The sequence below is a fragment of the Gekko japonicus genome, unplaced genomic scaffold, assembly GCF_001447785.1.
Source record: "Gekko japonicus isolate JY-2015 unplaced genomic scaffold, Gekko_japonicus_V1.1 scaffold664, whole genome shotgun sequence".
Classification (NCBI taxonomy): Eukaryota; Metazoa; Chordata; class Lepidosauria; order Squamata; family Gekkonidae; genus Gekko; species Gekko japonicus.
Genome location: NW_015166441.1, coordinates 284,782 through 312,780, shown reverse-complemented (window position 1 = coordinate 312,780; position 27,999 = coordinate 284,782). Strand labels below are relative to the sequence as shown.

The 27,999-nt window shown below is 44.5% G+C and overlaps 1 protein-coding gene across 2 annotated transcripts in view; it reads right to left on the bottom strand.

Annotated features, from left to right (window-relative positions):
* The window catches only part of OSBPL9 (oxysterol binding protein like 9), a 128,816-nt gene that overhangs the window by 90,096 nt on the left and 10,721 nt on the right, over positions 1–27,999 (bottom strand). For both annotated transcript variants that reach the window (XM_015411975.1, XM_015411976.1), the window contains exons 2-3: positions 18,522–18,572; positions 5,734–5,812 (exon numbers count right to left, since the gene is read on the bottom strand). In XM_015411975.1, coding sequence (XP_015267461.1) covers positions 5,734–5,812; positions 18,522–18,572 — 130 coding nt within the window. The remainder of the gene's footprint in view (positions 1–5,733; positions 5,813–18,521; positions 18,573–27,999) is intronic.

Sequence of the window (27,999 nt, the reverse complement as noted above, 5' to 3'; positions counted from 1 at the left end):
AAGTGCTGGTTCTTACCTTTAAAGCCCTTTATGGTCAGGGTCCGGCATACCTAAGGGACTGCCTTTCCCCACATGTCCCCCAAGGGCACTATGGTCGGGGGGCCAACATCTTTTGACTACCCCAGGCGTCAGAGACCTCAAATTCGCCAAGACTAGGGCCAGGGTCTTTTCGGTGGCGGCTCCTACCTGGTGGAATGAGCTCCCAGAGGAGATCCGGGCCCTGCGGGATCTTGCGCTGTTCTGCAGGGCCTGCAAGACGGAGCTCTTCTGCCAGGCTTTCGAGTAGGAGCCGCCGCCGCTACTGTTCCATCAATGCACTGTCGCCGAAAATTGGCAGAGATACCATCAGGGTGGAATCGGGCCCTGGGAAGAAGACTGGTTATCTGCCGCTTTGGAACTTATGTCGTTGGTCCAGATCCACCCTACCAGAACCCATCTTGGACCTGGGAACATCAGAGCACCAGCACTTTGTTGTACTATTGTTATGTTTTTATCTTGTTTTAATTGTTTTAATTATGGCTTTTGCCTCAATTGTTAGCTGCCCTGAACCTTAGGGGAGGGCGGGATATAAATTGAATTATAAATAAATAAATAAAATAATTACTGCTTTGCATGATTTGCCTGAGCTGGGTGCAAGGAAGGCTGGATTATTGGAGAAAATGACTTGCAGACTGGCAATCAGTTGTTGTTCAGCAAGTTTGCTTAAGTCTTGGAGAAAGGGAAGTGCTGCCAATCATAAAGCTTTTCGCAGTGCTCAGACTTTCCTGTGCCCCTAGTGGTTGCATCCAGAACTGCATTTTAAAAACAAAAGCAAAGAAGTGTTTCAAGGGTCCCCTTCAAGGGCCTTCCTCAAGTGGCACCAGAGGCGGACCATCCCCCTTGGTACGCCACTGCATAAGGTTGCCATAAGTCAGAAGCGACATGATGACATGTAACACACACACACTGAATTAGATCAAGATGAGTTGTCATGTTAGTCTGTCTCTAGCAATAGAAAAGTACAAGAGTCCAGTAACACCTTAAAGACTAACAAAATTAGTTTTATGGTATGAGCTTTTGTGAGTCACTGCTCACTTCTTCAGATACTAAAGCACATGTAATTGAAATACAAATATAATCACTCAGTTTCAATTACTCCAGTATTTCAAACCTGGCTGAGGAGAGAAAACAAGTCAATCAATCCAAATTTTCGCAATCACTTTGAGATGCCTAAATCACTTAAAACGGTTATCCTTATTTGATATTTCAATATCATAATGCCCCTATATAAATCAATGGTGCAACCTCATTTGGAATACTGTGTGCAGTTCTGGTCACACCTTAAAAAGGATATTATAGCTTTGGAAAAAGTGCAGAAAAGGGCAACTCGAATGATAAAACGGTTGGAACACTTTCCCTATGAGGAAAGGTTAAAGCGCTTAGGGCTCTTTAGCTCGGAGAAACGACAACTAAGGGGTGACATGATCGAGGTTTATAAGATTATGCATGGGAAAGAGCAGGTAGAGAAAGAGGTACTTTTCTCCCTTTCTCACAATACAAGAACTCGTGGGCACTCCATGAAACTGCTGAGCGGTCGGGTTAGAATGGATAAAAGGAAGTACTTCTTCACCCAAAGAGTGATTAACACATGGAATTCACGGCCACAGGAAGTGGTGGCGGCTACAAGCATGGACGGCTTCAAAAGGGAATTAGATAAGCATATGGAGCAGAGGTCCATCAGTGGCTATTAGCCACAAGGTATTGATAGGGGCTCTTGGGCAAGTGATGCTCTGTCTTCTTGGTGCTTGGGGGGGGGGTCAACAGTGGGAGAGCTTCTAATGTCCTGGCCCCACTGGTGGACCTCCTGATGGCACCTGGTATTTCTTGCCACTGTGTGACACAGAGTGTTGGATGGGATGGGCCTTCGGCCTGATCCAACATTGGCGTCTCTTATGTTCTTATGTTCTTAATGCATCTCAATCCAGCGTTCAGCTGTCTTGCACTGCAGGGAAAAAAAAAAATCTTCCAGCTATTCATCTCCTTCTCCACAATTCTTCAGTTGCCCAACTTTTACTCCTTTAGCAAACTTTATGAACTAGTGCTGATTAGAAGCACAAAGAAATGGGGCTACTTGCAACAAAGCAGATTTTTCTGCATATTTGAGGGACACTCTAGGTATAAATAAAAACCTTTCATTCTTAATTTACAGATTAAGATAGCTTGATCCTGCACATAGTCATTGACCTTCATGAATTTGGGAACAGAAATGCCGAACTTCAGATAAATAGGTAAGGAAGAGAAATTGCCCTTTTTTAATCCCAATAGCCTATAGTATCTTGGAGAGGAAGGATGTATGCCAGAAAGCACATATATTCAAGCCCTAATGCCCATCCCACCAAGGTATTGTAAGGTTTTAAGGCTCTGACCATTTTTAAGAGAAAAAAGTCCTGACAGAAGGATCAATCAGGATTGAAAAAAAGGCACCTCTTGTGGTCCTAATTAACTGCATAACCCCCCAACAGCTTTTTAGGCTTCAAGGGGCGGTGTACCTAATTGATTGTAGCATCCTAGAAGGGAGTTAAATTAAGATTGGGTAATATATGCAGGCTTCCTCTGTCCCACTGCATCGGATGTACTGGTCAGGTTCAGTGCCAGATAAGAAATCTGCTGCTCAGAGCACTAGCACTACAGTGACAGATTGTGTCCCAACTGATTATTCCCCCTACTCTTTGCAATTCTTCCATCTTGTAACTGTGGATTCTAAACAATCTGTCATGTTCTACCATAGCCAAGAAACAGAACTGGGAAGGGGAATGCAGATTAAGAGAGTGGGGATATGCAAACATCAAATGCTTTATTTCTCAATGCTCACCTCCGTGGATTGCCCCCAAGTATATGTCTAAACTTTCTCCCATGTCCAATTAATTTCAATGATCCAACGTATCAATGGTAATTCCACAAGAACAATATTCTTTCCTCTCAGCTTGAAATCAGCTCTGAAATTGCGGAGAAAACTGTGCATGCTTTTGAAGTCTTTAGTGTATCCTTTACCACTGGCAAATTGCATGAAAATCTAATCTGGTTTAGAAATTCTGACATGAAAGAGAACATCCAATTTGTCTGAAAAGGGAAGGCAGTTTTATAACAACCTAAAGTAGTTTATTAGGGCCTCGGTGACTCAGGGGTTAACACACTGACCTGCAGACCGGAAGGTCTGTAGTTCGGCAGTTTGAGACCCTAGTGCTGCATGACGGAGTGAGCTCCTGTCTCTGGCACCAGCTCCTGCCAACCTAGCAGTTTGAAAGCAAGTAGTTAAATAGGTACCACTTCAGTGGAAAGGTAACAGCATTCTGCGCGCCTCGGCGTTTAGTCATGTTGGCCAAATGACCACGGAGAAGTCTTCAGACAGCACCAGCTCTTTGGCTTGGAAACAGAGATGAGCACCGCCCCCTAGAGTCAGATTTGACTAGCTTTCGAGCAAGGGAAACCTTTACCTTAAAGTAGTTTATAATATTAGACTGCAAGTGTTCAAATAAGATCAAGAATCCTGATCCAGCACTTCCTTGCTGATGCAGGAGTGATAATATTTTCATGGAGCTATCCCACTGTCAAGGTCTTCAACCATTCATTTGGGGGGAAGCAAAGCCTCTATGCTAGTGTGCACGTGGAGGGGTTTGAACAAGGTTATTACATTTATAGACATGTATGAATCATCAGTACTGGCCAAATTCTAAAAGAGATATTATTCTGTCAGCACTCAAGAGTAATCTGCACTCACAATGTCACCACTAATGAATATGTTCAGGGGTCTTGTTGTAGAAAAAGAGCTGCCGGAGCTCATTAGCATAACTCATTAGCATAACTTATTTGCATATGCCACGCCCCCTGACATCACCGGAAGTGACAGAAGGCCACACCCCCTGACATCACCGGAAGTGTGTCAGAAGGCCCGGCTACTTACCCTCCTGCTTCATCCTCATTCCCAAACGGAATGAGGATCGAAGCAGAGGGCGGGGTAAAGAAGGGGGCGGGGCTTCACCACGTGACCGCCCCGCCCCCTAGAGGTTCTCTTCCGGAGCTCCGTACCTGAGAGCTCCCCCCCGACTAGAGCCCTGAATATGTTAAACTTAGAACTGAAATTAAAGATGCAATCTTGAACCGATAATGTACCACTAAGATAGTTTGTTAAAGATTGGTAGCCAAGAACTCATTTGAGGATGGTTAGCTATGAGCTCCCTTCTTAAATAATGTAACCTCCTAATTTTTAAGTAGTGCAATATCATGGTATGCAAGAACCAGTACTGCAAAGTCACAATAAAGTTATTTTATTTATATATATATAATAAGAATTCTTATATGAAAGGAAATATATCAAATATCTAAATCACATTATTTTGAATTACCTTGTTCTACTAACTTCAATTTCAAAAGGCTTTCTCTTCAGCAAGTAGGCAACACAACAGCTACAGAACTACTGCAAACTGAGAACTGCAAAAGGCATTCCTTTAATAGCTGCAGTGAAAAACTGCAGATTTCAACTGCATCAAACTATACAATACAGTTCCTAGCTTTTGAAGAACAGCTGCAGCCTAGGGTCTATTAATGACTCAATCTTTAGAGCAAAGAAATTAAGTATTTGTGATCTTGTCTGCCTGGAGTTATACAAATAATTTTTATGATACCTCTATCTAGCCAGATAAAAGCCACAGGATAGCTGAGTCACTGAGAAGATACAGCAACAAACTACAAGTGCACACAGTATGGAGCTCAATATTTATCATTCAAGGTATCTGACAATGTAATTATCTAACTGTGTTTCCTTTACTAAACAATATAAGGTAAAATATGGATTGCTACACTGCAAATTTAGCAGTATTAGAAACAAGATTTAAGCCAGTCTTTAATTTTTACACTTAATTGCTTATGGTTTCAAGCCAAACATATACTTTGCAACTCATCTGAAAATGAAAAGGAGAAAATTACCAGATACCAACAGCAGAGAAAGCCATTATATAAAACACAGAATGTAACCATGAACATGGAAGCAGCTTATAAAAATGACAATATTTACCAGTCTTGTTGGTAAAAGATATTTGGGAGTTGTTTAGAAGCACAAATGAAAAACACATTACCTTACCCTTTCTACTGGTGAACCACAACATGCAATGACGAAACATAGCAGTAACAGATGGCATTGGAGTTAGTAAATATGAAAAAGGATAAGAGCAGGAAAATGGTGATTAGCAGACAAGAACAAAGAAATATAGATGAAATGAGTGAGAACTTGTAGATCCTGAAGCAAAGTCCACCTTTAAATCAAACGTTGTCTCTGGTCTCCCTGCATATTTGAATACTACATCAACAAAAGCTGTAACCTCCATGCGATCTTGTGGCTTTCTTCATACAGAAAGGCATAACAGCGCATCTTGATAATGAAGACTGGTGGTAGGTTTGGTTTTTTGCAAGCAAAACCCATCAACGAATGCCCATTATTCTTTTTTCCCTTGACTGATATATCCTTTAAATTTTTAATCTTCAGATCCTGCCAAAGCTACAGCAGTTTCTAGCACACATGTATACAATGCAGATATAAATCCCTGCCTAACCTACAGTGCTTCTGACTCCAGAATATTCCCTGCACATTTCTCGTGCAGTTAATTATCTCAAATACTTAAAATTAGTCCATTAAATAGTAAAGCATAAGGAATATCAGTAATGATCTATTATAAGAAAGAACCTCTTCTTTCAGCTCACCCTGGAAATGGAAGGTTTTCTGATCAACAGTTATTGTGAAGGTGCTGTCGTCCTCATCATCTATACCAATCACAGCTCCCTGTGAAACAAAGAGCAAAAAAATCCTGATAAGGAAACTGTGACATCAGCAGCAGTCTACCACTACATGACTGGAATACAAAATTCATGGGCAAATTTGGAAGCAAATCTTACACTGCAAACAGGCAGCACCTGAAAATCAAACCAGTTTCGTCCCTTCTGAAGATTAAGCATAAACTGCATTTTTTTCTGTGAGGCAGATATATTACTTTACTCCAAAATCCAGCCAAAGCTTTTTAGCTCTTTTTCAAAAAGGAAATTACACACTTGCATTAAAAAACGGATAACAAAGAAAAAACTGGCTGAAAATTAGGCTTCAAAGATCTCTGCTCTTCTAAACAAAGCTATATTGCAAGTCATACAAGCCTGCAGAGACAATGGCATATTGAAACATGAACATATTCACCCCATGCTTTTCTGTACAAAATCAGATGATTTTCATGAAACAGTAAACGACTAAATCACAGTTCACGGCTGTATCTTTAACCTGTACTTGCTGCACCAATTTCTCTGCTTATCAGGAGACTAAATTTGTTCCCCAAAGTATACTAACAGATTTGTGTTCTTCATACAGTGTTCAACTGTATCCCAGGATGACAATAGGATTCCACCTGCAGCTGTATCTAGACATATTTATCAATACGGGGGGGGGGGGGGGGGGGGGGGATCCCTGCCTGCAAGCTTCTGTAAAGCACAACAAACAGATTCAGTATCCAGGACAGTCAGCCCTGCTCTCCTTTCCAAAAGCAGTGGAAACCCAACTGCCTACCATCAATCAAGTATTCAAAAAGTCAGTACCTACCTGTTATCTGTCAAAGAGAGTTATTTACATCACTCTCACATGAAAGATGTTAAGCCTTAGTAAAAGCTTAGTCAAGTCTATTTCTTCACTTCTCCCATGAAGTGACTGATACAAGATAGTTTTTTCAAGATGAAATGCAGAGGATATCATCATCAGACTTAAAACTGTAGAACCTATGAAACGCTCAACAATTTGCAGCTCTTATTATAGAACTATAATTGCCAATTATTGAAGGAAAATAATAGCCCTTGGAAAGTACATGACATGGCAAACTGTTTCCCGCCTACCCACCTGCTCACACCACTGCTACATTTCAGCAACAGGTCTCCAGCAGTTTTCAGATCACAACATTTCTCTTACGCATTAGGCAAAGAGGTAGCTTTTTAATACCCATTACAAATTCTACTTTCCATTATTTAGTGAGCAGCAACCACATGTAGTCCGTGAAATTTGTTTCTGCAGGTTATGTCAGTCTAATCATGCAAATCAACTATATGCATGATAGAGGCTGTCAAATGTTTGTTCATGTGTTACATCATTTTGACTCATAGAGATTCCTGTCTTCTCCCTCTCTCTCTCTGCTACCCAACGTTCATGAAAACATGGAACTACCTTCTCTTATTGGTGTGGAGGAAAGGCCAGGTTGTAACCTAACTTTCCCCTCTACTTTTTTTGCACACAAGATCCTTTCTGGGCCAAAAAGCAGCCGCCGCCATGCTAAGCAGTTAAAGACAGGTGTGGAGAGACAGAGAAATAACAGGAGACTATACTTTCAGTTGCAAAGCTGTTCAGCCTTCAAAAAAAGATTAATCTGCTATCATTAAGATGGTCACTTCCCAGGGTCTTTGGGGCCAGAGCGCTGCTCCGGCAGCCCAGGAGCCCGTGCTAATGGCAGCGGTGACAAGCCCTGCCCCTAGCTTGCTGCGTTTCGGCTCGGGGGAGGCTGGAGAGCCCCGTTGCCGCGTCACCCAGGCCCACGCAGGAGCGTTGCAGCTCGGGGATGGCTGGAGAACCCTGTCGCCGCATCCCCTGGACCAGCAAAGGAGCACTGCGGCTCGGGGGACGGCAGGAGAGCCCCACCTCCGCATCTCCCAGGCCGCGCAGGAGTGCTGTGGCTCAGGGGACAGCAGGAGAGCCCCGCCTCCGTGTCCCCCGGGCCCGCACAGGAGCACTGCGGCTTGGGGGAAGGCAGGAGAGCCCCGTCGCCGAGTCCCCTGGGCCCGCACAGGAGCGCTGCGGCTCGGGGGAGGGCAGGAGAGCCCCATCCCTCCCCTGGTTCTCTCCCTCCCCCTGGGAGGAGGAGGGAGAGGAGACTCAGCCAGTGCTTTACCAGACACTCTCAATCGCACAGGAGAGGCTTGCCTATCTATCTCTCCTGTGCGACTGAGAAAGTCTGGTAAAGCAAGCTGCAACGTAGCAGCAGAACTGGAAAACGAAGCAGAAAACAGTCAGTTCCACTTTGGGCATGACAGAAGCCCTCTGAGGGCCCGATCCAGCCCACAGGCCGCATGTTCGACACCCCTGCCTTAAGGGTTATGGCAACAAGCACATGGATAGAAGAACAGAAAGGAAGTATAGTGCAGGTAACTAAGTTGTAAATTACAAATCATCTAGTAAAGAGAACCATCTCAGACTGTTAAATTTGTACAATCTGGCCTCGTTTCGGGCCGGAGCTCACTGGAGCAACGCTCCGGCGGAGAGGTGGCCAGGGGGCGAGGACATGTAGCAAGCCCCACCCCCTGCTCCCAACAGCCCTTCCTTCAGTCGGTCAGGGAGGACAAAGAAGAAGTAAGGTAAGTTGTGCATCCCCCCCGCCTTTCCAGGCCCTGGAAAGGCCTCCGCCACCCCTCAGCCCCGTCTCTCCAGGCCCGTGCTGCCGTGCGGGGCCCTGAAGACGCCTCCGCAACCCCCAGCCCCGTCACTCCAGGCCCTTAAGAGGCCACCCTTCAAAAGCCCCATGGCTAGAAGCCTTTCACAAAGACTCCGGTGGGGGTAGCAAACAATCGCCCCCCTCGTAACCACTAGCGCGCAGACTGCACCCCCAGGAGGTGCAACTGCCAGCATGTCGCCATAAACCGGAAGTCCTGCCTAAGCCATTCCTATACATACTGAGAAGTGAACAACTCTCAACACAATAAACATGCACAGGATTTAGTTGTTCAAAGGTCACAGCACTAGTAGTCATTCTTGCCCACATTATTTAGTAATACTGGACTGAAAGTCACGATGTGCATAACATAACTATCTTTAGGGTAATACTGCTCCAGGATAGAAGAACTCACTGACAGATGTTTCGAAGCAACACTGAATGCAGTATGTTTCTCATGAACTAAATATAAATTCTGCAGTTGTCCACCACTGTAATGGATGTTAAGTACAAATATGTATCTATATATCTAATAGCCAAGGCGTCCCCTGTATGCGGATATCTAAATCTGCACATCAGGGGCACCTAGAGGGCAAAGGGATTTTCCTGCACATTTGGGGCAATACCCAGATGTGCAGAAAAATCTGAAAAGTTGAAAAAAATATAGGGGGATACTTAAATCCCCCAAAAAGTAAAAGAGTGTTCCCTGTGCATGCGCAGGGAACGCACTTACCACTAGGCACTGTAGCAGAGCCGTTGCTGCTGGCAGTGGTGGCGGCATGCGGCGGAGAAGCTTTGGTGCGCTGGCAGTTGGGGGGGAGCCTGGCCTGGCCGACGGCCATACAGGGCTTGCCGCCATTGCTGCTGGCAGCGGCGGCAGAGGGAGGGAGGGAGGAAGGAAGGGAGAAGCCTTGGAGGGCCAGTGGCTAGAGCCACGGCCGTTGCTGCTGTCGGGGGGGGGGAGCCCCGTGGGTGAGAGGAACAACGCGCACCATTGCTGCTGTTGGCTGCAGTGGCGGGGGGGGGAGAAACCTTGGAGTTCCGGTGGCTAGAGCCGTGGCCGTTGCTGCTGCTGGGTGTGGGGGGGAAGCCTGGCGAGCCCAACGGACCACTTGCTGGGCTCACCTGCGGCCGCTGCCACCTCCTCCTCTGTACTTCAGCAAGCCAGCCACCTGGGAGCCGCAGAGAATACCCCCCCCCCGGCGAGTATCACAGGTCCCGCTTCTTGTAAACTTGTAAACATATGGGGAGTTTTGAAATTCATATAAACACATGTGGAGTTTTAAAACTGCACAATGCAATATAACTTAATGGGAAGCATTTTAAATGATGAAACAGAACATGCAATTAAAATTCCACGGCGAACACAAAATTTCTGAAGATAGACAGATCTTGCCAGTGTTCCCCTCTTATTTACTGTTCAGCTCTATTTGAAAAAATGACAGTTGTGGCTCACCAGTTCTTGACAAATAAGAACTTTTATCAATCCTTTATGGAATGCATTACCACACAAGGAACCAACACACTTCTGAGATAAAGATATAGGACACAGACAAGACAACACTGGTATTGGCTATTTAACAAAACCTTTGAACAATCTGCACAAGACAAGATCTCTGAAAATCATCAAAGATAGGTATGCTACTTGGACCTTGTGAAAAACTTAGGGCCACAGGAATCAATCTTAGGACAACTGTTGCAATTGAAAAGGGTGTGCAGTAAACTCAGTATGTACCAATTTGTACCTTGTATCATGTGAAGCAGAGGAGCCCAACTCATTTTTTTTGTTTTAAACCTTTATAGAGAAAATATAGAGTTTATAAACATAAGAGGTAATAGAAGTGTTACAATCACTGACATGTAAAATAAGTCAAATTGCATATTAAAAAGATATAAACAAAAACAAACAAAAAAATCCACAAGTCATACAACAGATAGAGTATAATCCAATAAGATACAGATTGCAATCTCAATATGCAACAAGGCTAGCGTGGAAGACTGAGCATTAGATTCAAAACTGTGTATGTTCATAACTAGAGTAGAAGAGTTATTTGAACTTCTGTTTAATAAAGGAGTGAGAAAAAAAGAGAGAGATGGTAGGAAAGTCTAGTGTAGAAGAGAGGGAGGGAAATTAAGAGAAAGAAAGGTTGTTTTATCTTGCTGCAATACCCTAACTGGTTTCTGGGGTCCGGACTGGTTTCTGGGGTCCAACTTGAAGCTCGGCAAAGAACAACCTATATGATATGCTTGGCCAGCAGATTCCGGTGCTCTTGGGGCGGGGAAAGTATAGCGGTGGGCCTAGGCAGGGTAATAAAGGAAGGACGCGGAGAAATAGAATAGGTCGGCGCCCTTCCAGCCTATGGCTGATTGCGAGGGTGGCCGGCAGTGGGGCCAGGAGTTTTAACCCCCCTCCGTCATTGGTGTTGTGCAACGCCAGGTCCATTAACAACAAGGCCACGATCCTACAGGATTTCGTGGTGGAACAACAAGCAGACCTGGCGTGCATAACTGAGACCTGGGTGTGGGAGGGCGAGACGGTAGCTCTTGCCCAGCTTACCCCACCAGGTTTCTTGGTCATTCACCAATCGCGGACTAGGGGGAGGGGGGAGGAGTGGCTATTTTCATTCGGGAGGCTTACTCCTTCTGGGCGCTTCCAGCTGTGGAGAGTGTGTTGGCATGATACTGGAGACTGAGGAGAGTTTGGCAATTTGGCTGGTGTACCACTGCCTAATGCACCGGCCAATAGTCTGCCGTCCCTGCTGGAGGCCGTATCAGGCTGGGCATTGGAACACCCAAGGCTGATTGTCCTGGGTGATTTCCACATCCATGCCGAGGATGCGGCCTCTAGCCAGGCTACGGATCTAGTGTCATCCATGGTGGCGCTGGGACTCTCTCAACTGGTATCGGCCCCCACGCATCGGGCTGGTCACATGCTCGATCTGATCTTCACGGCAGGGGTGATGGTGGACTGGATCACTGCTGAGGCAGTGCCATGGTCAGACCACCAGGCCCTGAAGGCCTGTCTGAATGTGCCACCCCAACCCTGTGTAGGCGGTGAGCGGATTTTTGCTCACCCACGGAGTCAAATGGACCCTATGCAGCTCCAGATGGCTCTGCGAGATCCGAGGACCCCTGGCGGCTCGTTGGATGAGCTGGTGGAGGACTGGCATGGTCGGCTCTCCACAGCCATCGATGAGATCGCTCCCAGGTGCCCTCTCCACACTTGTCTTAGGCGAGTGCCCTGGTATACTCAGGAGCTGCAACAGCTGAAACGAGAATTGAGACGGCTAGAGAGACGGTGGCGTCACGCTCGCGACCAGGCGTCGAGAACATCTTACAGGATGCTTATGAAATCCTATGAGGTGGCAGTCAAGGCCACTAAGAGAGATTTCTATGCGACCGAGATTGCGTCTGCGAGCTCACGCCCAGCCCAATTGTTTAGTATAATTCGGTCTTTGACAACTCTGCCACAGGGCAGGCAAAACTTTAGGGAATTGGATATTGGCTGTGAGGCATTTGCAAGCTATTTCGCAGATAAAGTCCTGGCGCTCCGCCGAGATCTCCCCACCACAAATGAAACAGTGAGGGAACTCGAGGCCCCTTTCACGCCTTCGATTCCGGGTTTAGAATGTTTCAGCCTACTCAGTTTGGACAAAGTTGACAGATTGCTCGTATCTGTGCGCCTAACCACGTGCGACCTTGATCTGTGCCCCTCCTCATTAAGGCGGGCCATGAGGGGCTTCTAGGTGCCCTATGGGAGATTATCAACAACTCCCTCTCGGAGGGGCTGTTCCCTGGGGCACTCAAGGAAGTGATGGTCCACCCTCTCTTGAAAATCCATCCCTGGACCCGACCGAATTGGCAAACTATCAGCCGGTGTCCAATTAGCCCTATTTGGGCAAACTTATCGAGAGGGCGGTGGCGATACAGCTACAGAGTTTTCTGGAGGATGCTTCAATCTTAGACCCTCTCCAGTCCGGCTTTCGCCCGGGTCATGGGACGGAGATGGCATTGCTCGCTCTGACTGATGACCTCCGAAGGCATCTGGATCGAGGTGATGTGGCAGCACTGTTGTTGCTCGATCTGTCGACTGCATCTGATATGGTCGATCACCAGGTGCTGGCCCACCGCCTTGCCAACACGGGGATTCAGGGGCTGGTCCTCCAATGGTCTGCCTCTTTTCTCCAAAGTCGGGGACAAAAAGTAGGCGATAGGGGGCAGTCAAGGCCACTAAGAGAGATTTCTATGCGCCCGGGACATGGGACGGAGATGGCATTGGTCGCTCTGACTGACGACCTCCAAAGGCATCTGGATCGAGGTGATGTGGCAGCACTGTTGTTGCTCCATCTGTCGGCTGCATTTGATATGGTCGATCACCAGTTGCTGGCCCACCGCCTCGCCAATGCGGGGATTCAGGGGCTGGCTCTCCAATGGTTTGCCGCTTTTCTCTAAGGTCGGGGACAAAGGGTGGCGATAGGGGAGCAGCGGTCCCAGAGGCACCCTCTTGATTGTGGGGTGCCTCAGGGGGCAGTGCTGTCTCCATTGTTATTTAACATCCACATGCGCCCCCTTTCCCAGATTGCCCGGAGGTATGGGCTGGGGTGTCATCAATATGCGGATGACAAGACTTCCGGTTGATGGCGGCAGGCTCACGGACTCACTTCCCGGACCTCCCGGGGGTGTCTCCGTGCTCCGGCAGAAGGAGGGGGCGAGCAGGCTCATAACCCCCCCCCAGGGGCCCAGCGAAGGGACCCTGCCCAAGAAGCTTTGAGGGGTAGCCTCTTCGATGGATGAATGCCAGAGAATTGAGGCGCCCCTTCGCTCCAGTGGTTCCTCCAGCCGAGAGCTTGAATGGTACAAGTGAAGCTAACCGGGGCAAGCGCAGGGGATTGGGCGTGAAAAATGATGAAAGAAGCGTGGTCGAAAGGCCAACTATGAACGTGAGTCAAATGGGAAACGATTTCTGAAAGAAAAGACGCTCCTTACCCTACTCCGCGGAACAGGAAAAGCGAGGGGGGGGACGCCTCCCATGCGCATAAACTGTTGAGCGAAAGGGGGGGAGCAGAAGAGAAACACAATTAAATTGCCCAGAAGTACTTACCCAATCGAGCTAAGCAGTCAAGCGCATATTCAGACACTTTTTAAAACAAAGGGGAAAAGATGGCGGGGAAGAGGGACAAAGACAAAGAAAGACTTTTGAAAACGAAACCAGAGTTCCCTAAGCCAGAAACGACCAGTGAGATGGCAAAGGCTATAGCCGAGTTCATGCGCCCTCTACTGGATCAGCTGAATAACTTCAAAGAGCAGATGTCCATGGTAACACAGAGCATTTCTGTGCAACAAACACAAATAACTGATCTGATTCAAGTAATGAAGCAGGATGCTGAGAAAGTAAAGGAAGTAGCTGAATCAACGCAGAAAGTGAAGAAGAAAGTGCAAAAATTGGAAAAGAAAACTTCTTCTTTGGAAGATCAAATGCTTCAAGTACAAATGGATAAGGCCAATATGGTCCTGCGCTTCCAGGGGGTGCCAGAGAACAAAGGAGAGAATCTTAAACTTATGAGTGAACTACTTCCCCAGTAACAGAAATAAAGGCGGACTTGTTACTCAACGATATGGATGTGGCCTACAGGTCATATTCAGGATACATAAAGAAAAATAATCTGCCTGGGGAGATTGTAGTAAGATTCTCGAAGAGGCACGTCAGGGATGCTATCCTGAAAGCAGTAGCGGCAATGCCCCTGAAGGCAGGGGAGAATGCTGTGAGAACGCTAAAGGATATTCCATTTGAAGTAAGACAACGCAGAAAGAAATATAAAGAACTTGTGCTCTTTCTCCAAACAAATTCAACTGGATACAAATGGCTGTTTCCAGAAGGCGTAACATTTAAGATCAAAGAGAAGAAGGAAAAGATTGACTCTGTTCTGAAAGCTCAAGAATTTCTAAAGGAACAGCTGGGAAGGTCAGAGGACGAGAAAAAAGAAGAGGACAACAGGTCCAGTGGCAAGCTGGAAACTGGTTCATCTGGCAAGGGCTCTTTGTCTGAGCAGGGGGCAGCAGCCCCGAAAAGTCCCTACAAGTTGCGGAAGAGATGAGAGAAGAAGAAGTAAAGGCTGAAGGACTCTGAATTGTGCCTTTGAGAACTTTGGTTCTTGGGGATGATTGGGGGCACTGTTATTGGGCAGTTAAATGTAAACTGGGAGGGCAAAAAGCTTTAAAAGTTTTGACACAGTTCATAAAAAGAAAAAAGAGGAAAAGACTGGATGTATAAAAGCTAGTTGGAAGATCTCCTCTCTTGGGTTTTTAGATAGTAGTGGATACTTTACTTTCTCCTGTATGTGCAGTTTCCCCCTCCCTTTTTCTGTTGTAGTTTTTTGTAGTGAGAAAAAACCAATAAAAAATCCCCTCCGGGGGCTCAAAAAATATATATGCGGATGACACCCAGCTCTATCTGATGCTGGGCGGCCGATCGAACTCTGACCCAGATGACCTCCAACGGGCGTTGCAAGCCATGGCTGGTTGGCTCAGACTAAGTCGGCTGAAACTAAACCAGGTGAAGACGGAAGTCCTGGGCCTAGGTCCAGAATTTGTTGAATGAGAGAAAGAATTTGTTGGTATGTTGTATTTGGAGGCAAGATATCTTGTGCAAGAACATGTTCAAGAAAGGGAAACCATTTTTCAATGAAGTTCTCCTCAGAGCGAAGTCTGATTGAAGCAGTCGGTGATTTTTTTCCATTATCAGGTGATCCCATATTTTTGAGTACCAGCTGGTCAAGGATGGTAGTGATGGAGATTTCCAGTGGGATGCTAGAGCTGTCTTGGCAGCAGTCAAAGGGCTATAGATGAGTTCACATTCAATTTTGGGAATCGAGAGATCACAATGGTGGTGTAAGAAGATCAGCTCTGGGGCTAGTGGAAGGGTGTAGTCTCTGATATGTGCTATTTGCCCAAGGATGGTGTTCCAAAAGTCTTTCAAGTGCAGACATTGCCACCAGCAGTATGCGAAAGCGCCAATGTCTCCACAGCCTTTCCAACAGTGTGAAGGATAGGAAGGAGAGATCATAGCCAGCTTCTGGAGGGGGATTTACCACCAAGATAGGATCTTGTAGGATTGTAGCCAACATGTGAGAAAGTTGAGGATGCAAGCGAGATGTGCCAAATATTAGATCACTGATCGTCTGTAAAGGTAATACTGCAGTCATGTGACCAAGCGATTGGTAAGGCAAGGGTTTAGAGGGAGTAAGTTGAAGTAAGATGTGACATATTTTTGCAATGAGACCATGGAAATTTACGACATCAGAGTTCAATAAGTCCTCAAAGTCAGTGAGAGGTGAGCTTAGGATGGCAGACAGTTGCAGAGTGGTAGTCATGTGTCTCAACTGGAGGTAGAAGAACCATGGAATTTTATTGCGAAGTCGTTGTTCTAAAAGCAGTTTCAGTACAAGATCATGGCTCAATACTAAAACTTTCAGATGGGTGAGTCCACCATTTTTCCAAAGAGAGGTAGCCTGTCCATCAGCTCCTGGGGGGGAACCAAGTTTGATGCAGGAAGGAAGAGAATCTCGAGTATTTTGGAACTAGTTTCTGTTTATAGTTGTCCCACATCTTGAGAATGGTTGTAATAAATGCGTTGATGCGAAGTTCAGGAGGATGTGATTGTGGTTCAGTCCAGGTTGCATCTTGTAATGAGAGATGATGCAGGAGTGGTTCTAGGGTCAAGGTCCAGTTTACTTGATCTCCTATCTGTAGGATTTTAACAATGTTAGATGATAAAATAGCTCTATAATAGGTGGTAATGTCCGGGTAGTTGAGGCCTCCATTCGTTGTTCTCATTTTCAGTGTTTTGAATCCAATTCGTGGGTATTTAAGCTTCCAAAGGAAAGTATTGATAGTTGATTGTCAATGGTGTAGACGCTTAGAAAGTATCTCTATAGGTATCGTCCTAAAGAGAAATATGAGTTTGGGGAGAACAAATGATTTAATTAGATGAAATTGGTCATGCCAGGAAAATGACTGTCGATCTCACTTGTTGAGGTCAGTTTTAATTTCACAGAATTTACTGAGATGATTTCATCAAAGTTGATGGGGTGGTTGAGAAAAGAATTCCCAAGTACGGAAGTGGTTTACCCGTCCATTGATATGTGTATGAAGATTGCAAATGTGATAACTTGGAGGAGTCAATGTTCAGAGGAAGGACTGTCGATTTTGAGTGATTTATGCATAAGCCCAAGGTCGTACTAAATCTGGAGAGTAGGTCATGTGGATAAGTAGAGAAGCATGTCGTCTGCGAACAAGCTTAGTTTAAATTCTCTAGTGGCCAATCAGACTCCATGAATCATGGGATTGTTTCTTATGTCAGTGGTGAATGGCTCCAGAGCTATTGTGAATAATATAGGGGACAGGGGGCGGCCTTCCCTTGTCCCCCTATGCAGCAGAAACGTTTCAGGAGTGGTTCCATTAACTTTTACTTGTGCCTTGGGGCAGGAGTATAATGCCGATATCATTTTGATAAAAGTGTCGCCAAAGTTCATGTGTTTCAGTAAGGCCAAAAGGTAAGAAGTTTCCAAGGTACCAAATGCTTTCTCAATGTTCAAAGAAAGCAGTAATGTTCCAGGGCTTTTCTTTGTACAGGAAGAGATGATATTTAGTGTTTTAAAGATGTTATTTGTCAAATCTCTCCCTGGCATAAAGCCCTATTGGTCGGGATGTATATTGGTCGGGATGTATATAATAAAGTCATTAAGACGGCGCGTAATAATGGCAGTCTTGTAATCTTGGTTGAGCAAGGATATAGGTCAAAAGGAAGCTGGCACTGTGTGATCCTTTCCAGACTATAGAGGCTTCGTGCAATGAAGGAGGAAGAGATCCAGATGTGAAGATCTCATTATAAATGTCTGTTAATACTGGAGTTAATAGTGATTTCTCGCGTCTCAATTGGTCTAGTCAGAAAAGAGCGATGATTATCTGTTAATTTCTTAATCTGTACATAGGAGTGCAGGTAGTCCAGTATGAAAGCTGAAGATGGATTTTTTGAGGAATAAAGCTTGTGGTAGTAACTGACAAATATTCTTGTTATGTCTTTAGATCTTGAGTGCAAGGAGCTCAAGGAGTCTTTCAGCGATGTCACCATTCTGGATGACTGTTTAGATTTCACTCTCCATAATAGAAGACATAACAATTGTGGAGAGTTACTCCAGTATTTTTGCTTTAAGAATTTTTTTTTTGTATTTGCAAGCATTCTAATGATTCAAGTAGTTTGCATTCTGTTTGAAGTTTTCAATTTGTGGATTTGCCTCCCCTCCAACTCGTTTTTTATGAGGGCCAGATCTGACATAAATGTCACTTTGTCGCGTGAGGCCATGTGTGCCATAAAATGTAATGCCAGGTACCAGAGATACAAACTTTATAAATGAAACAGGCAAACCCAATTGACAATATTATTTTTACACAAAATACAAACAAAAACAATTGATTCCTAGGAGTGAAAGCAATTAATTTACTGGGGAATCCACAAACGCCCCAATGAATGTATTTAAGCATATGCAAGACTAGGGATACCATACCCACCCTTCCAGCCATTTCCTTTCAGTTCTTGACAGCTTCAACCACATATACCTCACCAATGTGCTCCCGTACACCTGCTTCCCCTCCCCAGCAGCCTCCTGCCTCTCTTGCACCTGTTGCTCACAGGCCAGACAAGAGCTCTGGACTGGCCAGTTCCAGCCTCCAGGTAGTAAGTTTGACATCCCTGAATTGTAAAGCATTGCCTTGAGATGAAGAGAAGGGCAAATACATTTCACACTGTAATTAGTTCCCACTTCTTAAACCTTAATCATTGTATTCCTGTCATTTCTATAAATACATCTACTTTTTCTGTTCCCTGGTTTCTATTTTATAATGGTCAGATGAATGTCTTCATTCATAAGTTACTGTGTTTTGATCTTGAATAGAACAGCAACATCTCAACTGCATAGCCAACCAAGTGACTTGTTAGCTGTATTGTATCAAAAAAGCTGCAAAAATACAAAAACAAATACTTACTCTCAGTCTAACACAGCCTCGGCGTGATCCCCGCATCATTTTGTCTTTTGACTGAAACAGAAAAATAATTAACTTAATGAAATTCACAATAGCAAACTTTTTGCTGAAAGGGATTAACATCAAAAAACCTTACAATTCCCTGCAACATGTATTATACAGAAAATGCAGGATATACAAATTGTATGACTGCTATTGTAACAATCCATTACAGAAAGATATAGCAAGCAGAAAAAAATATTTCTATAATAACCATCTTTAAGAACAAACTCAGTCTCAGAATCTTCAAAGATTAAGAGAACAAACTCCAGTTCTTCCTTTTTTCCTCCCCGAGCACCACAAAGGAGACGCTCAAAACCCGTTCTCTTAAGTGTAAAATGGGCAAATGCAAGATCAACATCTACCAGTTCTGTTTGCTTGTGTCTTAATTAGGGCAGGTGTCAAACTACTTAAAGTCAATTTCTAGGCCCTCCTTCAAACCAATGCAACCAGTGGAAAAGCTAGTTTATGATACACCATACAACATAGAAGTACCCTGAAAACAGAGCCTTGAATGAACTTCATCTCAGGCTGAAAACAGCAGCAAGAAAGGCAAGTATGACTGGAACTGGAAAAATAAATTAGACACAAAATTCAGACACTATTGCTACATTGCACCCAAGCTGTACAGGACACAAAATTCAGACACTATTGCTACACTGCACCTAAGCTGTACAGGACGATATGTTCCACTATAAAGAAGTAGGGTTGCCAAGTCCTACCTTTGTAATAGCGGGGGGAGTCCCGGACGTCCCCGGTAGCCTCCTGGTGCACACGTTTTGCGCGCACGCTGCTATCACATCACCTGGAAGCGACGCAACCATGTTGTGCACGTTGGGGGCGGGGCCACAATCATCCGAGGGAAAACCATAGAGTTTTCCCTCAGATGATAGAGCGTCCCCCTGCAACGTGCCCAACGCAATTGTGTCACCTCCGGGTGATATGTTCACGCTGGGCACATCACGCACTTTGGAGGTGGGCCCCCCCCGGCAGCCCAATCCCCACCGGGCCTCTCGGGCGGGGGTTTTCCCACCCCCTGGGGGGACTTGGCAACCCTATAAAGAAGATGGCAAACTCAGTAGTAATGAATAATCATAGAAGAGTGTTTCAGTCATTTGCGATTAAGAATACAGAGCACAAATTAGATTACTTAACTGTAGCCACATAAAAGCATGCAAAAATCAATTACAGCAGAAGCTGTACAAGCTGAGACACAAAACTGAAGGTTCTCTTACAGACACATTTTTGTTTGCTAAAAAGTTCTCACTTGGTCAAACATAATTTATTTTATTTATTTATTAATTATATTTATATCCCGTCCTCCCCGATGGGCTCAGGGCGGCTCACAGAGGCAAGGTAAACCAAGCCATAGTTAAAACATATGATACATAATAAAAACATCCAAACAATTAAGACATTAAAACAGTGGTGCTCAATCCATTAAACCTAGGATACTTTAACAATAAAATGTAGAGCTCTTTATGATAATATTTATTCTAAGGGACAGTCAGTCAGCACATCTATTCAGAGCAGTGCAAATAAACCCTAGAACAGCAGCACTACATTGTGGAACAGGTTATTTTTAGTCATTGTGGAAGTCTGCATAGGCTCTGATAGTATCTGCAGTGGGGACGTCTCAGCAGCAGCAGGCCTGCAACAAGAGTGCCAGAGGATCAGCCGTGAATAGTGCCAACAGTGAATTTTTCCAAAATCTGTCTTCTGTGAATATGTGACTCCACTAGTGCCTGTATGTGCTTTGATTTAGGATGTATGGATGAGTATATGTTTGTATACCCTTTTCAGCAGGCAAGAGTTCCAGAGGGGCAGCTGTGTTAGTCTACTGTAGCAAAATAAAACAGACTCCAAGAAAGCTCATGCTGGAATAAACGTTGTTAGTTTTTAAGGTGTCACTGATGTTTTATTTTAATATAATAGAATTATTATGAGTAGATTTCTTTGAGAACAAGTGGTGCTGAAGTCAATAAAACTTGCTTTCATAAATTGGTCCTTCTGGCACTTATTCCACCAAAAAAATCTACACACAAGAATTGCAGCTTTGTAACTGGTATTATATGGACATGCAAAACAAATTGACTGGTTAAAATTCACACAATTGACTATTTCTTTAACCATGTGACACCCTTAAGTAGTATGAAGAGATGGAAGATATTACCTTTACAGAAATAAACTGCAAAACTCAAGTAGCACATTTACATGATTAGTAATACTCTGAGATGAGACAGCAAAAAAAAATTGTGTCTTACAAAAATTTCTCAAGCTAAGAAATGGGGGAAAGTTGTATTACCGTATTAGTTCATATAAAATCCCCCAAACAAGAACAAAATCCATGTAGTATCTTTTACTGGATCAACCATATTAGCACAGAATACGAACTTTGGATGGTTTTAGTATTTCAGAAAAAGAACAAAGAATGGAGATTGAATGAACAAAGCAGCCACAAAGTTTATACCTGCTGGTATCTCACCAAGGGAACCAGCAATATCAGATCTTTATACCACGGCCTAAGATCTGCTTAGGAGCTGCAGTGGCTCAAGTGGTTAAGACACTGAACTGCAGGCTGTGGAAGGTCGGTAGTTCAGCAGTTCGAGCCCCGAGTGTGCCACATGACAGAGTGAGCTCCCGTCTCTGGTTCCAGCTCCTGCCAACCTAGCAGTTCGAGAGCAAGAAATTGCAAGTAGATAAATAGGTACCACTTCAGTGGGAAGGTAACAGGTTCCGTGCGCTTTGGTGTTTAGTCATGCCGGCCACATGACCACGGAAACATCTTCAGACAGCGCTGGCTCTTCAGCTTTGAAACGAAGATGAGCACCACAACCCTAGAATCGGATTCGACTGGCTTTCGAACTTTACCTTAATATCTGCTTACCACCCTTCTTTCTTAAATCTAGTAATACCAAGCCTAATTAAGAGTCGTGATGGGCTCAAAAGCTTCCACAGTGTTTTTGTGTTGTTGTTTTTTAATTTGGTCAGGCCAATAAAAGTTATTACAGGGATTTGTTCTTCCTCCCCCCAAGAAATACAAAGAGAAGAAGTTTGGCACCCTCTTGTGGATGCTGAAAGCAATAGCAACAATTTTACTGATCACATCTTGTTCCTTGATCATCTCAAGATCGTGCCTTTAAATAATAACAACTTTTTCAATGAAGATCATTGCATATCCATACTTTTAAATCTACTAAAGACCATATGCCACTCTTTCAAATAAACATAAAGTACAAGAAACCTGCAAGGAAAGCTTTTTAAATTAATTAAGTTTATTTACACCCTGCTTTTCTACCCAATGGGAACCCAAAGTGGCTTATGTCATTCTCTGCTCCTCCAATTTTATCCTCACAACAACCCTGTGAGATAGGTTAGGCTGAAAGTGTGACTGGCCCAAGGTCACCCAGCGAACTTCCATAGCATGAGGGAGAATTTGAACCTTGGTCTTCCAGATATTAGTCTGACACTTTTATCCACTATACTGGCTCTCTAAACGGTGTACTATTACTGAACTATATGTGCTCGCACATTGCAAATATACCCTCCTGAGCCTGCATTCAATTATCAAATTTATCTCCCATCTAAAATTACCAGACCTCCCCATCCAACGGAAAACTGAATCTCACTGGATATGTCTAGTGACACTTCGCACTGACCCAACACAGCTCCAATACATATCTTTACAGTGCTATGAATTAGAAGCTGTTTGTCTTAAAAAATATGCACACTTGTGTGAACTCCAACATAAATGCTTTAAGTTACACTTAGGCAAGAAAGCAGGGATATATATGGAAAATGCAGTGTGAGAACTGGAGGAAGTTCGTACCATATGGCTACTTTGTCACCAGGGGGGCCAAAAGAAGAGAAGTTTTAATATCCTCATCTTGGAACCCTAAAAACCAGTGGTGGAAAACACAGTGGAATAATGCAATTTGGTACAAGACAGTAAGTCAGTTCCACAAAGTAAGGACTGGTACCACAGAACACCTTCCAAATGGGAGGCAAAGAGTTAAAAGTCATTTGTTTGGGGAAAGCAAGGCAGGAAAGGGGGGGGGGACAAGAGACAGCAAAGGGTTACACTGGAGAGCATCCTTTGCTAAGTTGCCTGCCACACCCGTGCCCATTCTTCAGAGGGGAAGAATGTCAAGCTAACATCTTGATCAACACAAACTAGTTAGCTATTTGTGAGTTTATTTCCTAGTGGTCTATAATTTCTCCTGCAGTATGCCAATGCATTTCCATCTAATCTCTGTTGAGCTTTTCTGCAGGATGTATTTTAGTTAATAAAAGCCCTTTTTATGAGGAGCTCATACAACAAGTGACAGGAGGAAGAGAGAAGATGAGGGACTCTGAGGGGAATGTGGTAGGCAGCATGTTATTTTACACTCCCAACTCACTTTAGGTAACTGACTCCACTGCACTGAGGACTTTACATCCCCACTCCCCTTTCAGTAACTCTCATGAAGAGAGCAAGAGTCCAGTAGTACTTTAAAGTCTAACAAAATTTGTGACAGGGTATGAGCTTTTGTGAGCCACTGCTCATGTCTTCAAGAAATGAGACCATTCCTTGGGTATTAGGAAACAACTCGAGATGGTGTGGCAATATACAGATCTAGTTAAGATCTAAACTACTAAAATTCTCATAATGAAATGGTTCATAAATGATTTTTATATGGAAGAACTATACAAGAAAGACCTCGATGTCCTTGACAACCACGACGGTATAATCACTGACCTCGAGCCAGACATCCTGGAATGTGAAGTTAAATGGGCCTTAGAAAGCATTACTAACAACAAAGCTAGTGGAGGTGATGGTATTCCAGCTGAGCTATTCAAAGTCTTAGAAGATGATGCTGTTAAAGTGCTGCACGCAATTTGCCAGCAAATTTGGAAAACGCAACAGTGGCCACAGGATTGGAAAAGATCAGTATACATTCCAATCCCAAAGAAGGGCAATGCCAAGGAATGTTCAAACTATCGCACAATTGCACTCATATCACACGCTAGCAAGGTCATGCTCAAGATCCTACAAGCTAGGCTTCAACAGTACGTGGATAGAGAACTACCAGAAGTACAAGCTGGGTTTCGAAGAGGTAGAGGAACTAGAGATCAAATTGCCAACATTCGCTGGATTATGGAGAAAGCAAGAGAGTACCAGAAAAACATCTACTTCTGCTTCATTGACTATGCTAAAGCCTTTGACTGTGTGGATCACAACAAACTATGGCAGGTCCTTAAAGAGATGGGAGTACCAGACCACCTCACATGTCTCTTGAGAAACCTGTATAAGGGCCAAGAAGCGACAGTTAGAACCGGATATGGAACAACTGATTGGTTCAGCATAGGAAAAGGAGTACGACAAGGATGTATATTGTCGCCTTGCTTATTTAATATATATGCAGAGTACATCATGCGAAATGCTGGCCTGGATGAATCACAAGCGGGAATTAAGATTGCTGGGGAAAAGATCAACAACCTCAGATATGCAGACGATACCACTCTAATGGCAGAAAGTGAAGAGGACCTAAAGAGCCTCTTGCTCAGGGTAAAAGAGGAGAGCGCAAAAGTGGGCTTGAAGCTCAACATCAAAAAAACTAAGATCATGGCATCCGGCCCCATCACTCCTTGGCAAATAGAAGGGGAAGCTGTGGAAGTAGTGACAGACTTCACGTTCCTGGGATCCCAGATCACCGCAGACTGTGACTGCAGCCATGAAATTAAAAGACGCCTGCTCCTTGGGAGGAAAGCGATGGCGAACCTAAACAGCATGATAAAAAGTAGAGACATCACCCTGCCAACAAAAGTCCGCATGGTCAAAGCAATGGTATTCCCAGTAGTCATGTATGGCTGCGAGAGTTGGACTATAAGGAAGGCCGAGCGCAGCAGAATAGATTCTTTTGAACTATGGTGCTGGAGAAGACTCTTGAGAGTTCCTTGGACTGCAAGGAGATCAAATCAGTCAATCCTCAAAGAAATCAACCCTGACTGTTCCCTGGAAGGCCAGATAATGAAACTGAAGCTCAAATACTTTGGCCACCAAATGAGAAGGGAGCACTCACTGGAGAAGACCCTGATGCTGGGAAAGATTGAAGGTCAAAGAAGACGGGGACGGCAAAGGATGAGATGGGTAGACAGTGTCATCGATGCAACGAACATGAAGTTGAGCAAACTTCAGAGGATGGCGGAAGACCCGAGGGCTCCGCGGAGGGAGCTGGTTCATGGGGTCGCAAAGAGTTGGACTCGACTGTGCGACTGAACAACAAAAAGAGTGGATGATGGTAAATTTAGCTCCATGAGGATTAACATTTAAAAGGAATTATTACTAGTAATTTGTTAACTTAGATAATATAAGAGAAATAACTGTGGGAGCTACCTAGAAAATGCATGAACTACGTGATCGGGAAAATTAGATGGAGAGAAAATATATCAGAGAAATGAACTGATTGAAGTAAGATTAACTGTAAGATTGATGTTTATCGATGTGTGAAAATTTGTGAGATTAGTTTGTATACTTCTATGTGAAAATTAATAAGATTATTTTAAAAAAAGACAAAGAAATGAGATCATTCCCGTGTCAAGGTTTCAGTTTCGCTTTCACTTTGTTTTGCTTCACTGCTTTCCTTGCCATGTATTGGGGGAGGGAATTCCTGAGGGGAGTGTATGTGTTGTTTGGGGGAGGGAATTCCTGAGGGGAGTGTATGTGTTGTTAGAGTGAATGCCAGTAGTAGCCATAACCATTTCCTAAATTGTACCCCTCGGTCTTTCTCATGGGATTTGGCCTTGGAGACTTTCCTATGCTAAACCAATCAGTTGTTCCATGTCCGGTTCTAACTGTTGCTTCTTGACCCTTATACAGGTTTCTCAAGAGACATTTGAGGTGGTCTGGTACTCCCATCTCTTTAAGGACCTGCCATAGTTTGTTGTGATCCACACAGTCAAAGGCTTTAGCAGAGTCAATGAAGCAGAAGTAGATGTTTTTCTGGTACTCTTGCTTTCTCCATAATCCAGCGAATGTTGGCAATTTGATCTCTAGTTCCTCTACCTCTTCAAAACCCAGCTTGTACTTCTGGCAGTTCTCTATCCACGTACTGTTGAAGCCTAGCTTGTAGGATCTTGAGCATGACCTTTCTAGTGTGTGATATTGCCCTTCTTTGGAATTGGAATGTATACTGACCTTTTCCAATCCTGTGGCCACTGTTGCATTTTCCAAATTTGCTGGCAAATTGAGTGCAGCACTTTAACAGCATCATCTTTTAAGACTTTGAATAGCTCAGCTGGAATACCATCACCTCCACTAGCTTTGTTGTTAGTAATGCTTTCTAAGGCCATTTAACTTCACATTCCAGGATGTCTGCCTCGAGGTCAGCGATTATACCGTCGTGGTTGTCAAGGACATTGAGGTCTTTCTTGTATAGTTCTTCTATGTATTCTTGCCATCTTTTCCTAATCTCTTCTGCTTCTATCCTTATCCAAATACCCTGGTGAAGAAGTAAAGGTCCTGAATAACTGCCTGGCTGTTGAGGTAAATTGGATAAGAGTGAACAAATTGAAACTAAACTCTGACAAGACACAGACAATGCTAATTGGGAAGGTGAAGATCTTGAAGAACATTGTGCTTCCCACTTGCTTTTTCTTTTTTAGAAATATTTTGTGTGCGTGTGCTTTTGTGGGCTTGCCTGGAAGTCATGGTTGACTTCTGTAATGATGGTATGATCTACAGTATTTGAGGCTGCAGATAAGTCCAGTAAGAGCAACAAAGACGTTTTTCAGAGAGGTGGCTTGATTAGCCTGCCTCTGCATTCCACCTCTGGTATTCCTTGGAGGTTGCCCTTCCAAGTACTTTCCATAGTCGGCCCTACTTAGCTTCCGAGATCTGATGAGACTGGGCTTGTCTGGGCTAACCAGGTCAGGACTTGTGCTCCCCACTTCTGATGGAGTTCAGCTGACCCTGGCTGACTCAGTTAAGAGCCTTGGGGTAATACTGGACCCAACACTATTACTGGAGAAGCAAATTAATGTAGCTGCAGAAAAGGCTTCTTCTAACAGACTAGCTCAAAAGATGGTCCCTTACCTTGATATGGCTGAGATGGCACCTGGATCATAAAAACATAAGAACATAAGAGAAGCCAATGTTGGATCAGGCCAATGGCCCATCCAGTCACACTGTCACACAGAGGCCACACACTCTGTCACACAGTGGCCATAAATCCAGGTGCCATCAGGAGGTCCTCCAGTGGGGAGGTCCATGACACTACAACATCCATGCCACAGCAAAGAAAGCACTGTACATTGGTCTCCCATCAAAGTCAGTACAGAAGATCTAGATGGTGCAGAATGCTGTGACTCGGTGTCAGCAAGCTGCCATTGAGTGTGATGTTGCTTGGAGTATGTTCCCTTCCCCCCCCCTGTTCCTTTCGCTTCTGTATTCTGCACCCTCCCGCTTCTTAGATGCCTGGAACGACTCAAGGTCACCCAGCTGGTGTGTAAAGGAGTAACTCTGTTATCTGCTGCCTCGTTAGTGGTGTCTATTGTCTATGAACCGAGGGCCTGTTTTGAGAAAGGCAAACTGTTATGTTCTCAGGCAATTGCCTGCCTGTGCCTACCTTATTCGCGCCGGCGGGAAAGAGATCTATTGGTTACAGTTTGGTTCAATTCCCTTTATCATGGTCCCCTTTGGGGTTTGTGTCCATGCCTAACAATTCTATTGTTCCTGCTTCTTTCAAACGCTTTGAAATAAATTTTGCTTTAACCTTTGAATGTGGATTTGTTTTGGAGACTTTGGAGATTCAACATTTTGTTTGAGTACCTGGTCATGCCCTTCGGGCTTCAAGGGGCTCCGGGGGTCTTCATGAACTTGATTAATGAGGTCATGCATGATTTGCTATTCAAAGGGGTGATTGTTTATTTAGATGACGTGTTAATTTACTCCCAGGACCTCCCCTCACATGTCAAGTTGGTTAGAGAAGTACTCAAACGGTTGCACAAGCACAAGCTTTTTGCCAAGCTGTCTAAATGTGAATTTCATCAATCGCACATTGACTTTCTGGGTTTTCGCATATCGGGAGGGGGGTTGGAGATGGACCCGGGGAAAATTCAGGCCGTGCTTGAATGGGAGCCCCCTAAAACCAGACGGCAACTTCAAGCATTCCTCGGGTTCGCCAATTTTTATCGCGCCTTCATCAAGGGCTTTGCTCAAGTGGCTCTCCCCCTCACGGACTTATTAAAAACCAAGGGTAAGGGTTTTGATTCAACAAAGCCGGGAGCGCCTCTTAAATGGTCCCCGGATAGATGGGAAACTGCACCCGGTGGCGTATGTGTCTAAAAAATTCTCTGATGCTGAGCGCCACTGGTCTATATGGGAAAAGGAGGCATCGGCCATAAAATTGGCTCTCTCGACGTGGCGTCATTGGCTGGAGGGGGCGAGGGTGCCGTTTAAGGT